General features: G+C 49.2%; 1 protein-coding gene across 1 annotated transcript in view; it reads right to left on the reverse strand.

The window, feature by feature from the left end:
* Positions 1–3,950: 3,950 nt before the first annotated feature.
* Positions 3,951–15,657, reverse strand: part of ELFN1 (extracellular leucine rich repeat and fibronectin type III domain containing 1) — a 93,202-nt gene continuing 81,495 nt past the window's right edge. Inside the window, exon 3 of the mRNA XM_054180347.1 lies at positions 3,951–6,942. Coding sequence (XP_054036322.1) covers positions 4,112–6,502 — 2,391 coding nt within the window. The 5' untranslated portion in view covers positions 6,503–6,942 and the 3' untranslated portion in view covers positions 3,951–4,111. The remainder of the gene's footprint in view (positions 6,943–15,657) is intronic.

The raw sequence follows: 15,657 nt of genomic DNA on the forward strand, positions 1-15,657 counted from the left end.
ATTTCATCTGCCCCTGCTGCTTTATGCCACTAACAACCTTGCATTTCTCTAGCAGCTTTTATTCTAGGAGCTAAACGGGCTTCACAGACAGGCAATTAATTAATGGAGCCTCCCCACCAGCCTACGCCCTCAACACTGCACAGAAACATTTTGCAGAGGAGGAGGAAACAGAGGCAGAGGAGCAAAATGAGTGGCCCCAGGAGGAGATGAGCTCGCTGCTGACGTGCTGTTGCCTCTACAGTAAGCTGTTCTGCTGGGCTGGTTGTGCCAGGGCTCCTGGCTGCTGAGGAGACGATGGTCATGATGTCATTTCCAAAATGATGTGTGAACTGGTGTCAGCTGAGGGGGGTGACTGAGGAAGGTCTTTCCCTCTCTATCAGTCACTGCTGTTGCTGGAGCATCTGAGCTTAACACATGAACTGCCACCACCTTTGACCATCCTAGCCTCCTCTGAGACCAGGAGGCCCCACTACCTTATCCATCCTTGCTGACCAAGTTTTGTTTCTCCAGCAGGCACTCAGGGTTTGCAGGGGAAGGTGGTTTCAGCTGAAGGGTTTGCTTTGGTCCAGGTGCTACAGCTGAGGTTTGTGGAGAGACCAACCATGAAACAAGTGAGAGGTGATCCTCAGCTCCCTTTCCCAGGCCCTGCTCACTGATTGGAGAGGAAGACACAGCCCCAGGAAGCTGAGTACTGTGGGCAGGATCTGGGGCAGCTGGAGGAGGTGGAGGAATGTGCCTTTGCCCATGTGGAGTGAGTATGTTCCTGGGGAAATTGCTTGCCTTTTATTATGAAACCCTGCTAATAGTTTGTTGTCTACACAAATAACCACGGGGAATGAACTCATGCACATCCCAGCCTGCTCTGTGTCTCCCTGGCTCAGCTCCCTTCTGAACAAACATAACCTTTTGCAGGAATACCTGTCAGAACTGCTTTGAAATACTGAAATCACAGGCTGGGATATGGCTTGCTCCCTGGGCCCTAGTGCTCATCCCTCAGCACTCAGGATGCCCATCCGGAAAATTCTGTGAGCAGGATGCAAGCCAATAACTCTGGCAAGCAGCAGGGCCCCAAAGGGTTACATTTGAAAACCTTATCACCTCATCAGGCTGGCTTGCTGCTTTCCCACACACTCACTGGTCAAGCAGAGCAGCTCCCTGGCCATTGTGTGGCCCCCACTTTGTGTTGGTCACGGGGTGAGACATGGGGGCTTGCTGGGATTAGTTGGGGCAAAACAGTCTTTCAGCCACCAGTATGACTTATGACTTCCTTCATGGCTTCAACACCTCCCTCCTCCTCATCTCATGTGTAGGACACCATCTCTGAGTATTTTAGAGATGGGGCAAAATGCTACTGAGTCTTGGACAGGCATTGGAGAGCAATGTTTGAGGGGCACATGGTTGCTTGTGTGGACACAGGACATGAACACAAAGCAAATCCCTTCCCTTCCAGTCTCAGAGTTCAGGAGCTGTCCAGAAAAGAGTTCTCCACCTCCAAAGCCCTCATGTGAAATGGGAGTCAAACTGTCCCACAGGCAGCACTGGGGCTGCAGGTGGGAGGTGCTGCACTCCTTGCTGTGACTGGGGCTGCGTTTGGGGAGATGTTGGATGTGCACTGGTCCTAGGAATTACAGGCAGGATCCCTGGGCCAGGGCCTGTGCTATAGTAATAGTTCTCAAGCTGTGTCTTAAAAAAACACACTCCTCAACGATGTCTTTCCCTGGACAGTAGCAAGAGGCCCTCTGCTCTAACTCATCATCACCTTCCCATCTTGAAAAGTATGAGGGTCACCCACCCCTGCTCTCCAGTTATGGCTGTTGGGGAGAGATACCTTTAAACCTGCAGGAGAAACCCCACTGTGTGGTGGCTCCTTCTCAGCTAAGCACCACATGGAGAAGGGGCAGGGCGGGGAGGGATTCTGCTTTCCTGGGTAGAGATTGGGAGTTTTTTCTTGATGCATTTGGAAGTGATGAGACCTTGGACACAAGACAGTTGTGGGGAGAAATCCAACCCAAACATTTAGAAACCCAAGCACGACCCCCTCCCCTCCCCTCCCCACCCCTCCCTTCCCCACCCTGCTCCAAAACACATCCCATCAGCCAACCGACAAAACAAAAGGTCCTTCAAACCAAACTCTTTCTCTTTCTCTAAAATCCATGATTAAAACCTGGTACAAACAGGTGAATATAGAGATATAGATATATAGATATATATTTTTGTTCCTTTCTTTTTTTTTTTTCTTTTTTTTTTTTTTTTAGTAGATGTAGTATTGTTTTTGGTGGTTTGTTTTGTTTTGTTTTGTTTTCTTCTTTTTCTTCTTCTCCTCCTCCTCCTCTCTCTTTCTCATTATACAGCAAACATTGCAAATATAGAATTATGTTTTCTTTTTCTCTGTACAATTAACAGCTTGGGTTTACAATGCAATGTGTGGTGGTTAAAAGCTCTTGGTGAGTGGAAATGTGTGGAACGGGCCTTCGACCGGGTGGAGAAAGTCTAAACTGGAAGACTCCGTTTGGCAGAAAAAAAAAACACCAGCCCAAAGGAAGGAGCTCCTTCTGCTCTCTCTTTCTCTCTCTCTCTTTTTTTTTGTTTTATTTTTCCTTTTTTTTTTTTTTTTCATTTTTTTGTGGTTTTTTTCCTGTTTTTTGTTTGTTTGGTTTTTTTTGTCGCTGTCGATTTTGGAAGGGAAGGAAGAACACAAACTGTTCACAAAGAATCCACAAAATCACGGAATAAGGGACTCATGCAATGCAGTATTGGGGGAACGCCAGGCCACCTCAGCTCTCTGCCTGCTCTTTGACTTTTTAGAGTCAAGTTTTTTCCTCTTTTTTCCCCTCTTTTTACTCTTTTTCCCCTCTTTTTCTCTTCTTCCCCTCTTTTCTCTTTTTCCCCTCTTTTCTCTTTTTCCCCTCTTTTCTCTTTTCCCCTCTTTTCTCTTTTCCCCTCTTTTCTCTTTTTCCCCTCTTTTCTCTTTTTCCCCTCTTTTCTCTTTTTCCCCTCTTTTCTCTTTTTCCCCCCTTTCCCCCCCCCTTTCCCCCCTTTTCCCCCCTTTTCCCCCCCTTTCCCCCCTTTTCCCCCCTTTTCCCCCCTTTTCCCCCCTTTTCCCCCCTTTTCCCCCCTTTTCCCCCCTTTCCCCCCTTTCCCCCCTTTCCCCCCCTTTTTCCCCCGTTTTCCCCCGTTTTCCCCCTCTTTTTTAACCCTTTTCCCTCTTCTTTTCTCTATTCCCCTTTTTTCTCAATTTCCCTCTTTTTTAACCCTTTTTCCTCTTTTTTTCTGTTTTCTCATTTTTCCCTCTTTTTCTCTTTTTTTCCTCTATTTTCTCCTTTTAGCTCTCTTTTTCTTTTTTCCTTTTTTCTCATTTTTCCTCCTTTTTTGCTCTATTTTCTTTTTCCCTCTTTTTTCTCTTTTTTCTCCTTTTTCCTTTTCTCTGTTTTCCCTTTTTCCCCTATTTTCTCCTTTTTTCCCTCTTTTTTCCTAATTTTTTTCTTTTTCCCCCCTTTTTCTCTTTTTTCTCTTTTTTCCCTCTTTTTTCTTTTTTCCTCTTTTTTTCTCTATTTCCTCTTTTTTGCCTCTTTTTCTCTTTTCTCCTCTTTTTTCCCTTTTTCTCTTTTTTCCTCTTTTTTTCCCTCTTTTTTCTCTTTTTTTCCCTCTTTTTTCTCTTTTTTTCCCTCTTTTTTCTCTTTTTTTCCCTCTTTTTTCTCTTTTTTCATTTTCTCCTTTTTTCTCTTTCTTTTTTCTCTTTTAAAAAATTTATTTAAAAAAACCCAAAATGAAACAAAACTTTTTTTTTTTCTCTCTCTCTCTCCTTTCCACTCCACAGTTTGCTCTGTAAAGTTTGTGTGTTCAAATTTGGTGTGCCTCTCACCCTCGTGAGGACTTGCTGTTTATTTTTAAACATCTCTCTTTATATATTATATAGGATATTTATAGATTTTTTTTGTGTGTGGTTTTTTTGTTTGTTTCATAATTTCTTCTCTCTTTTATTTTTTTATTGATTTTTTTTTTCCATTTTTATTTTTGTTTCAAAGACAGTCTGAATAAAAATAGCTGCTGCGGGTTTCTGGGTTTTTTTTTTGGTCCAGTTAGTGTGTTAAGTCACGAGTTCTGTGAGGACTCAGGACTTTTGCTGGGCAGAGACACCCTTCCAGTAGTCTAAGATGTCATGGAGATCCTCGTCTTTGGCAAACTGGACCTTTTTGCGTAGAGCGTGGCCGGCTGCCATATACTCCTCCTCGTCTTTGTGCCGCTTGCGGTTGAGTTTGAAGCGCTCCCAGATGCTGTGCGACGGTTTGCAGGTGTACTCCGGGCTGGAGGTGTAGCTCAGGTTGTGATACTGAGGCGAGAGCTGGGAGTAGGCCAGGTCTCTGGGGCGAGGGCGGGTCAGAGGCTCCAGGATGGAGGGCTTTCGCCCCGCCATGCTGTCGTGCTGCTCCCCTTGGTGGGAGCTGGGGTAGGAGTGCCGGTGTTCGCTGTACTGACGGATCTTCTCCGCCTCTGCCCGCAGGATGGCCGCGGCCGGCGTCACAGTGAGGATGGTGTCGGTGGTGGGGGACGTCTTCTCGATGTATTTGGCTTCTGATTTGTGGCCCGATCCCTCGGAGCGGTAGGACCTGGGGCTCCGTATGGAGCCACTGGAAGAGGTGCTGGAGCGTTTGGGAGCCGCCTCCATGCTGTGGTGTCGCTGGAGAGGGTGGTTGTAGCTTTCCTTGTAGACTGGGGAGAGGAATCCGTGCTTGCTGGGGATCTGCTCTGATAAGAGCACCAGCTGAGGCTCTACCGTGGAGACTGCCCCCGATTTCACCCCTTGGAAGGAGGTGGACTCAGATTTCAAGGCATCGATGCAGTTGTTGATGATCTGGTTCACCTTGTCCACCTCCTTGGCAATGGTGGAGATCTCAGCCACAGAGCTCTGGGTGTCTGGCGGCAGGGACAGCTCACAGTCTCGTCTCTCGGGCTGCTCGCCCGTCCTCACCTCCATGTAGTTTCCCTTGGTGGCCTTAGGGGTCTCGCTGCTGTCAATCAGCTTGTACTGCTCGACCTCGCCAGCAGAAGGCAGGTATGGGATGCGGGTCATCGTCTCCCCACCCAGCATTTGTCCCTGGGACAGCTGGGTGATGCTGGTGGTCTCCATTTCTGGCCCATATTTCAGCTCAATGATGGTCTTCTTCATGCTGCCGGCAGCCTTTTTGTGCTTCTCCTCCTGCTGGCGCCTCTTCCGGAGACAGTAATACACAACGCCCAGGACGATCACCATGCCAAAGAGACAGCCCAAGATTGTCATGATGTAATGGGTGGCAGTGGAAGGGGTGGGCACTGGCTCCTTGCGGTTGGGTCTGGTGGGTGTGATGGTGACACAGGTGTGGTTGTACTTGGAGTACTGGTGGACAGAGACTACGCAGTAGGTGTAATCTCTTTGTGCTACTAGGTTGCTCACGGTGATGTTCTCCTCCTTCTTCCTGAGCTTGGTGATCATGGAGGAGAAGCCGTTTTCAAACTGGGAGAGGATGTACATCTTGCTGAAGGGATAGGGGATCTGCACGGTGAGGACGGCCGAGTTGTGGTTGAGGTGCTTCACTTGGATGTTGGGGCGCACCTCTGTTTCACCGATGGGCGTGAAGAGAGAGAACTGGGGGGTCGTGCCGTCGCCAGAGGAGCACTCCTCCTCAGAGCAGGGGCTTTCGGAGGGCACCGTGGTCACCTGGTACCTGGGAGGGAAAAAACGAGGGATCACAGTGTAGGAGCCACCGGTGCAGAGCGAAGAGAGCATGCTCAGGGCGTTGCGGTAGCCAGTCCGGCCTTGGCCCAGCAAGTAGTAGCCCATGTAGTCGGGCGGGGAGTCGCACTGCATCCGGTCGTACGTGCGCGTCATGTTGGTGAAAGCCTCCAGCCACTGCAGGAAGCCGAGGAGCTCGCAGGAACAGTAGAAGGGGTTGCTGTAGAGCTCACAGACAGAGAGCTTGTTCAGGCCCCGAAAAGTGTTGCTGTCGAGTCTCTGGATCCTGTTCATGGACAGGTCAATGTTCACTATGTTGGGGCATTCCCAGAAGGCATTGGGGGTGACGGTCTCGATGAGGTTGGCTTGGAGATAGAGGTACTCCAGCTTCCCCAGGCCCCGGAGGATGCCCTCGGTGAGGTTCCTCAGTCGGTTGTAACCCAGCTGCAGCACCTGGAGGTTGAACTGTCCTGAAAAGGCACCGTCCTCGATGTAGGAGATCTCGTTCTTCGTCAGGTTGAGGTATGTCAGGTTGCCGAAGCGGCTGAGCGAGGCGTACTGCACGCTCTTGATCTTGTTGTCGTTCAGCCGCAAGTCCACGATGGTGCTGTTGATCTGCTGGGGGATGGACTCGTAGGGGGGCTGGTTTTGGCTGCAGATGGCCAACCAGACAAAGCCCTTGTCCCCCTCAATGAGCCAGCAGTCTGCCTGCACCCCGCTGGTGTGCAGGAGAGAGATGGCTGCCACGCATATGCAGAGGGCTGATGTCACAGCCCACCGGCGACCTGCCATCTGGAAGGGCGGCGTGGAGGAGGGGTTCCTGGTCTGCTGGAAGCGGAGACTGGGGCGGGAGCCAGGAAGACGTGGGCTAGTGCTTCTTCAGCAGCTCTGCTCGCCTCTCCCTTCTCCTCATGGCTTGGAGACAGGGGGGAAGCGTCTGTGGAGAAAGCAGACCTCGGTGCCCACGGTGCACGGCAGCCACCGGCCGGGGACTACTACCAAGGCCTGGGTGGCTGAAGCTGGTCCCACATCACCAGGTCTCTGGCATCTTGGAGAGGGACTCATGAAGTTAGGTGCTCGTATGGAGGAATCCCTCTGGCTTAGAGACAACCCTTCCTCTCACGTTTTATAGTACATCTCCTTGCTTTCTTTTTGCTGCCCATTGCCACACTGGTCCCCATCTCCAGGTGCTTCTGTGGGTCTCGTTGTCCCAGCTCGGTCCCTCGGCTCACCTGCTCAAAACAAAACACAAGCACAAACTAAACACAAAGGAACGACAGCATTTGGAGGTGTTGGAGATGTGTCTAACTCCCCTCTTAATGTTAGGCAGTTGCTTCTAAACTTCTATCAGCTTGGTTTATCTGGGTGCTGTTACCAGCCTGGTTTGGCAGCACAAGGGAAGGTGGTCACTGACAGTGGAGGTCATTCTCCAAGCCCACTTCAAGCATCACGTTATAGGCAGTTCAGAGACCAACACCATCCGTCTGACCTATTTAGGTGTCTACCAAAGGAGGAGAGGAGTGATGCCCCAGAAGTGTCTGTTCCTCTCCACTGTGAGCAGATGAAGTCTAGACAACTTGCTCTGATGTAGATTTGATGCTGCAGCGTTTTGCTGAGGGGAATCCTAACTGTCTCATGTGCTGGTGTGTGCAGCAGCGGTGCCCATGGAACGGGATGCTGATTGAGGACGCCGTGTCTCTCTGACTGCATTGCTGTGTGGCATCTAGGATGAAGTGCCTGTCCCTGTTTCTGGGAGCCTGAACAGTAGTTTCAGGACACTCTTTGACTGCAAAACATACTACTGTAATTGTCTACCATCTGATGTTCTTGTCTGTGGAAGAACTTGCTGCCTGTCTCCAAGACTGCTCTCTCCCTCCCAGATGAAATCATGCAGAGGTGGGGAGGACCTTCAGCCATTCAGTGACATAACAGCAGTATTTGCAGAAGGTTGGACAAGACCTTCCTTCCCCAGCTAGAAGCAGCTGTTTTGAAGGAGGAGGAAACTGCATGACCATCAGCACCTCCTGGGTCACGTTTTTCCATAAGATGTTGGGAATATCCTCCATGGATATCTCTACCACCAAAGAGCTCTCTGGGCAGGTAGGATGGATGCAATGAAGTGCTGTGGCAGAGATGGAGTTGCCCACAAATGAGGAGAAGACAACATGGTCTATATAGAAATATCCTCCTTGAGATTTTGGTTGGGAACAAAAGGTCTGCTTGTGTCCCTTGTCCCAGGGTAGGCTGTAGGAGGCAGGAAAGACACCACCAGCACTTGAAAACACAGCTGGTGGCTTCTTGAGCATCTGTGATGGAGACAGGGGCACCACTTCTGTCTAAATTGTCTTTCACTGGATCTGAAAAATAATATAAATCCAGAAATTGCTTTCTAATCCATTCCCCAGTGTCCAGGCAGTGAAAGGACTGTGCTTGGTGCTTCACAGCTGAAAATCAGCATGAGACTGATTGTCAAGGGGCAGTTAGGGCCAGATGCCATACCCTTGCCCTTCTCCTGAAGAAATCAGGGTAGGGTTTTTTTCCACCCATGATACCCAGCAATGAAGCAGACCATGCTTCACTGCAGAGATCACTGTTAACCATTCACAGTTTATACCTCAGTAAACAGGCCAGTAATAATAAGCAGTAAAACAGTTTATTTGCTCTTTCTGAACTGTGAACAATGAGCCTATTCCCTGGTGGCACAGTTGGGTTTCCATTACATGAATAACAAGATCTGCTCTCATGTCAGTTCTCTCATGTCCTCCAGCAGACACCCCACCAGCTGCTGGGGGAGGTGAGGCTGTGGGAGAGAACAACAGCCAGCCACAGTGATCATGATATTACAGGTAACTCCATTTGGGGGAACAAACCCTGCTGCACAGGCAGGAGGACATTTACTGGGATGTGCTCTCCTTGCCCTGGGATGCTTCCCTAGGACCTGGCAGCTCATTTTGCCATGGATGAATCCTTGGAGAGAGTGAGGAAGGGAAGAAGAACTGTGCTTTGTGAGACACTGAAGGTGAGTGTCCCCCCATAACACCTCAGCTGACAGGGAAGTATGGGCTGCAGTGCCAGGCTGAAAGACGTCTGCTGCTGCATCCCTCCCAGCACTGGGCAACTCAATTAACCTCTCTGTGCTCCAGCCTCCTCTCCAGTGCTGTGAGATAATGACAGCACTTCACGGGGCTCTGGGAGACTGAAGGAAAGTGCCCTGAGCTCCTCTTACTGGGCTGAAAACCCCAGCACATGTATTGTGCTGCAGATGGAGAGTTTCTCTCCCTCCAGCTGCAAGCTGGGCTCTAGATGTGTCTGCTCACTTCTGCCACAGGGACCAGCCCAGTCTCCAGCTCCTTAGTGAGTCCCCATGGGGGTGAATGTTGTCCCTAAGGATGTGGGAGAAGGGTAGTCCTGGACATCAGAGACATAAGGAATGGCTTGCCTCAACTGTCCCTTTGGGATGGCACAGAGAGTTCTTGCCTGCTGCCCTGCAGTGCTTGCCCTTGGTGTGAGCATCTCCCTGTCACCCTCCATGGGCTTGTGCATTACACGCAGGGGAAGCCCTGCCGAATGGAGACAGCACAGGCACATTGGCATGTTCTCTTTAGCAAGCACTTACCCTGTCTCCTCTACCTCCCATTCTGACCCAATCATCCTCTCTGGGCAGGTGTTTGGGATTGCTCAGCAGAGCCAGACCAGCCTTCTTCTTGCAGATGAAGGTTTAGTGTCTCTCCTCCCTGGGGAGGCTGTGCGCTGCAGCCTGTGTCAGAGGGCACAAACTAGTGAAGCAGGACCACCCCATGAGCAAGAGCAGAGACAGACCCTCGATGAACCTTGGCAGGCTGATCTCCTTTAGTCTCCTTATCACCCATGTGCTTCCCTAATCTAACTGGAGGTGTCAGGGATGAAGAAGAGCAATGGTAAGTGATTCAAACACGTTCAATAAGGCTCCTGCTGAGTGTTTTCTTTCCTGTGTATTGCCTATCAGACAAGTCCTTCCCCACAACAGAAAGCAGGGAAAAAAGGCATTTCATCAGCAGCCTGAGTTTAATTTCAGCTCATTAAAGCAAGCAATTTGCTGGTTTATTTGCTTTGCAAAGTGTGAATAAAATGGCAGCATTAAGGAGATGTAAGAGAGGGAAGAGGGGCTAATCTCCCTTTTTATTAGCTTGCCGGGACACGACTGGGGAGCGGAGAAGTGGGGCTTGTTACTTTGCACAGAAGGCATGATTGTTCACCCCCTCGGCTTCGGGAAGCCTGCTTCCCAGCATCACTCCGAGGCGGGTGGGGTGGGGGTGTGCCTGCCGGGGAGCGCTGCCACCGCAGCCGGCGCCGAGTGACGCAAGGCAGGAGGGAGCAGGGCGCTGCTGGTGTTCCCGACTCATCTCCCCGTGCAACAGCAGAGAGCAGACGTCCAGGAGCTTTCTCTTTCTTCCCTTTTCTATCTCTTACCTCGCCTCTAATCTCCCTTTTCTGTTTGTTTCTGCTTCTGAAATCCCAGGCTTGATAGAACAAAAATAGAGCAGGCGGTTGGCCAAGGGAGCTTTGCTGTCTCTGACCTGCTGCTGGGATGTGGCTCTGGAGAGCCGGGGAGAGACTCACCCTGCCTCCTCCCTGCAGAAGAAACTGTAAGAAAAGCCAATGTTTTAACCCTCCTGCCTCCCTGCTTTATCTTTGTCCAGCCTTTATTCTCCTGGTAGCCCAGATGCACACTACTTTTCCCAGTCCTCTGACCCTCCACAAAGCTGCCTGGGAAAACCTGGGATCGTACCACCTACAACTCTAGTGTGGAAAAACACCTGGAAAAGCAGCAGTTTGGGATTCTCTTTCCCTGACTGAGAAAGAAGCAAAAGAGAGCAGTGAAGATGGTGTGGAATAAGAATAGCAATGATTTGAAATGATGAATTTAATCTTGATCTGAGATGTCTTGAACGGTGGCACCATGGGGAGGCCATGGTACCCACCCAGTACCCTGCAGGAAATACCATTCCTGCACAGTTACCTGGGCACTTCAGACACTGCTGTATTTTCATCTCCTGCTTTCCACCATGGTTTGTCCAGCTGAGATGTTGGGCTTCCATGGCTTACAGAAGCCCCAAAAGGCACAATGGTAACTCCCTCAGTCCTTGCTACTCCTACATGTTGCCTCTGATCTCCAGTATCCCTGCTGGAGCCTGGATCCATGCTTCCATCCTTGCTAATCCTCAACCCTGACCTGACATGTTGTCTCTTCCTACCTGTCCCTGCTTCTTTAGCTCTGGTCCCCATTAAAAGACTGCCAAGAGGGACAGCTGTGATTTTGTGATGTCTAGGAGGCTGCAGCCTGCACCAGATGAGCAGCACAACCTTGTCCTGGCTGAAAATCCACAACAAGGGAAGTGAAAGGAAAAGGTAAGGCTGGGGCTCCGAAGACCAGTGCAGGCTCGCTGGAAAGTTTTTGCATCCATCTCCTGACTAATGTCAGTAAATTAAACCAGAGCAGCAGCTGCAAGGAAGCAAACAAAGCAGTCATGGGGGCTGGGTAGGCAGAGGGAGAGCGAGCTGGGCAGCACATAGAATAATCTCCTGTCCTGGCACTCAATTCCTGATTTTGTTATTCTGCTGGGTGAGTTATTTCAAACTGTGGATGAGCTTTACTGGGTGGAGGCAAGGAGCCAGGTTAATATGTGTGCACCGTGCCTGCATACACACACACCCCCCGCAGGGCTCCTCTCCTTGCACTTCTGCATCACCAGGGCTTCCCTTTCCATGGCTGCTCCACCTTTAGCTGGCCATGTTTCAGCCTCTCCTACATCCTCTTTCACAGCTACTCAGGCAATTTTACCAAGACATGAAGGATCCCCACTACAAAACTGGGAGCAGCATGTTACAAACGATCCAAGTGGAGCCACCCAAAGAGGCGACTAATTCAATCTCAAACTCCAACCTTGGCTCTTCATTATGCTTAAAACAACCCAAGGAGGCAGCTTCAAGATGGCAGAGAAAACATTTATTAGTGGTGAAGCCTCCCCTGAATGGCTTGACATCCATCCTGTGTGTGTCAGGTGGGGAATGAAGGCTCCCAGGCAGGTTCTTTCTGCTCATTCGTATTCCTGGTGTTTGCTACATGCCTCTTGCCGCATGGCGTTGGTCAGAAGCATAACCACGCTGAATAATAAAGATTCCCAGGCCTATGAAATTCATTTTATATCCAGAGGTCTTGGTATTAATATTGCCTCCATAGACAGGGGTAAGGTAGCATTTTGTGCATCCCAACCTTATTCCCAGCTGCTTCACAGTGTTAGATAATAGAGTTCTCCAGTCAATTCAACTCTCTCTCCTGCTATTATTCATTATTTAAGAAAAATAGGCAAGGGAGAAGAGATATATTTTCCACTGAGGGTTGAAGAGAGATGAAGAAAGAATGAAGCAGAGAGGTACACAGGAGCTGAGAGATAATTCCCAGCATCACATACAGGCAAGCTTTCACTGAGACCTTGGGAGGTCACAGCGAAGACAAGCAGCCAGGTGGGAGGGATGGGGAAGCAGTCGCTTGTCTGGGGCAGGCTGGGAGAAACAAACAGCAGCTGGGGGAGATGTTGGAAGAGGTTTTTGTATAGCTTTAGAAGACTATAGGAAGATGTAAAAGAGGTTGTTTTCAGATAGCTTTGTAGGACTATAGGGAAGATTTGCCTTTACTCAAGTTAGAAAGAGCTATGTTTGGTCTTTGAGAGTGTGGTGGTGAGCCAGGCTGTGACCAGTGCTGCAGTCTGAGAATGGCCAAAGCAAATCTGTTTGCACAAATGTTTCTAAGAGCCTTTTTTCTTGTTCTACAACAAAATAGATTCTTGGTTACAATGACAATATTTTCAAGACAGGTTAGCTCTTGGGATTTCAGGAAGTACAGTCATTCTGCTTTTCACTCAGCTGCAGTCTGAAGTCATTTACATCCATCTCATGCTGCTTAGCTTCCAGGGTCTATTGAGATGACAACCCTATCACACACTGCTGTGGACCACTGAGCAAAATTCACCACTGAGTTTAAGTAAAGGCATAAATGATCCTCCTGGAGGACAACCTCTGTAGCCCAGCTGGGTTACCTGTGCATTAAACCAGCCTTCTGAAATGATCAGCTTGGGAATATAAGAAATGTCAGCTCCAACCTCTGACAGTGCAGTTGAGCCCTCAAAGAGCCAAGGAATGCAATTAGAGGGGCAGTGAGAGGAAGATGAAGAAAAAGATTTTAGGGGATGTGGAGAACTAAGAGATCAGGTGTGACAGTAGTAATAAGAAGAGTGTGTTTCCATGGGAGAATGCCTCTCTAATACTTACTTGATGGATTTCTTCCTTAGAAATAATCAGCTTGAATCCCCTCTCCATTATGGAATGGGTACACTGATGTGAAGCTGGGGGGAAACAGAGGTCTGGTGTGGAAGCAGGACTCCTGTTGCCCTCACCCAGCCTGTGAACAGCACTGCAAATCAAAGCATGGGTTTTCTAGCACTGCTACAACAGAGGGAGCCAGCCCTGCAATGGGAAGCAAAGCTGCTGGTGCTCCTCAGCGCTGCCAGTCTGAACCATGCCTTATCTCTGCTGCATTCTCATCCTTGCTTAGATCTTTGCTGCTGTTTGGAAGAGGGGTTTACTGCTTTTGTTCATTACCTTATTTTTGCAGGAGGCCTGCATAACCCTTGGCTACCCACACAGGAAAATACACTTTTATGCAGGATGAAACCTGCTGGTGAATCCATAAAATGCTTAGCTTTGTTAGAAACACTTTGAGAGGCATGAAAGTTTTGTTTGCTCTGATTTCTCTGGATGGTCATGCTTTCAAAAGGACTCTTTCCTACCTCTCTCTGTCTCACTCTTCCCCTGTGAAGGAGTCTCAAGCCAAAAAAGTGTGGGTCTCCACTCGCTGCCTGCCTCAGCTGCAGTTTCCAAGTGGATTGCACTGCTGAGTGTTGGGAAACGGGCAAGAAAATCTCCAGCTCGTGTAGGACTTCATGGTAATGGTCTGCTGTGATCTTCAGGTAGGCAAAAAAGAGCTTACCTTTTCATCAGCAAGTGTCCTGCACACAGGAATTGCTATGGCTATGCTGTAGGCAAGCACTCTGCTAAACTCTGATCTGTTCACCTTTGAAGTTGGTCCTGCTTCTTTTGTTGGAGAAGACTTCCAGATGCCTCTTCCAACCTAAATTATTTTGTGATTTTAATGATCTAGCTCTTGCCCTTTGGAGCTGAGGAGCACAGATTAAGGCTGAAACCTCTGGTTGACCACTTTTTGAAGGGGGTTTCTGACCACATATAGCAGTGCCTGGTAAGCCCCAGTGCCCTACAGGCCTAATTTTAGCTCAGTGCTGCAGGCTGGCTTCCTGTCATGGGCCAGGAGATGGTTAATGATTATCTGGGCAGCTCTCTAAACCCAATCTAATGTTTATTCAGGATCACAGCATTGCAGAGGAAACCAAGCATGACCACCTTCCACACACAGCTTACCCAGAACAGCCCTGCCCCTGCACACAGCTCTGCTGGAGGAGCTCAGGTTTGCATGTCTTGGAGGAGGGAGTCTCATCTCCTTACCTAGGTCAAGACAGGTCCTCTGCAATATTTTCAACCCTACCTATGTCCTGACTTCCTGACCCAAACAGCTGTTGTGTTTCTACTGAAAAAGATAGCCCCACATCAACAGGCTGTGGGTCTGCTGTCTCAGCAGTGGAAATATGCACTTGCTCTTTCTGCTAAGAATTTTGTGGGACACTGCTCCTGGGTCAAATACCCTTGCTACAAACAAATACCCATGCCACAAGCACCTTCATTTGGCCCCCATGAAGGGAGGGTGTTCAGCCCCACTGCACCCTCCAGTGCTGAGGGATGTTGGACAGTGGTCCCAGCCTGATGGTGGTGGCTTGGTGGGTCTGGATGTGTGGCTGAGAGAATGACTCTCCTCCACCAATGTCTACTCACAGACATGCATGGGCAGCAGCAGAGCTCCTGCTGCTTCCCTCAGGTTGTAGAAAATGATACTGGTAGCAATAAGTTTAGGAAAGATGTTGACTTGCTGGAATGTGTCCAGAGAAGGGCAACAAAGCTGGGGAGGGGTTTGGAGCACAACCCTGTGAGGAGAGGCTGAGGGAGCTGGGCTTGCTTAGCCTGGAGAAGAGGAGGCTCAGGGGAGACCTTATTGCTCTCTACAACTACCTGAAGGGAGGTTTGTAGACTGGGCTGGTCTCTTCTCCCAGGCAACCAGCACCAGAAAAAGAAGACACAGTCTCAAGCTGCACCAGGGGAGGTTTAGGCTGGATGTTAGGAAGAAGTTTTTCATAGAAAGAGTGATTGCCCATTGGAATGGGCTGCCCAGGAAGGTGGTGGAGTCACCATCACTGGGGGTGTTTAGGAGGAGACTTGATGGGGTGCTTGGTGCCATGGTTTAGTTGATTAGATAGTGTTGGATGATAGGTTGGACTCAATGATCTCGAAGGTCTCTTCCAACCTGGTTAATTTCTTATTCTATTCTATTCTATTCTATTCTATTCTATTCTATTCTATTCTATTCTATTCTATTCTATCTTCTGAGAGAGCCTTAAGATGCCAGTACTGGCTCCCATCATCAATAGTCCCAGAATAGATGGTACCTGCTGGCATCGCAGGAGGCATTATAAGAACATCTATTTAGTAGGGTCTCTGGAGAGTGTTGGGGATGTGTTTCCTCCTACCTGAAATGGTCAGGGAGATGGCTGGGCAACCAGATATCCATATTTGTGTGGAGCTGACATTAATGTCTCATTTGATTGTGTTTACAGCATGGTTAATGTGGCTCCTGGAGCAGGTATCTTTATTATGCTAATTATGTTACATCTGAACAGAACAAAACTGTGGCTCTACTGTGGGCTTAGCTGCTTAAAGTAGATGCCAGCCAGACTTTTTCTCAAGGCCATCTGATTTCCCACTGAAGTATGACCATGTACTTGTAG

Source organism: Dryobates pubescens, chromosome 4 (genome assembly GCF_014839835.1).
Source record: "Dryobates pubescens isolate bDryPub1 chromosome 4, bDryPub1.pri, whole genome shotgun sequence".
Lineage (NCBI taxonomy): Eukaryota > Metazoa > Chordata > Aves > Piciformes > Picidae > Dryobates > Dryobates pubescens.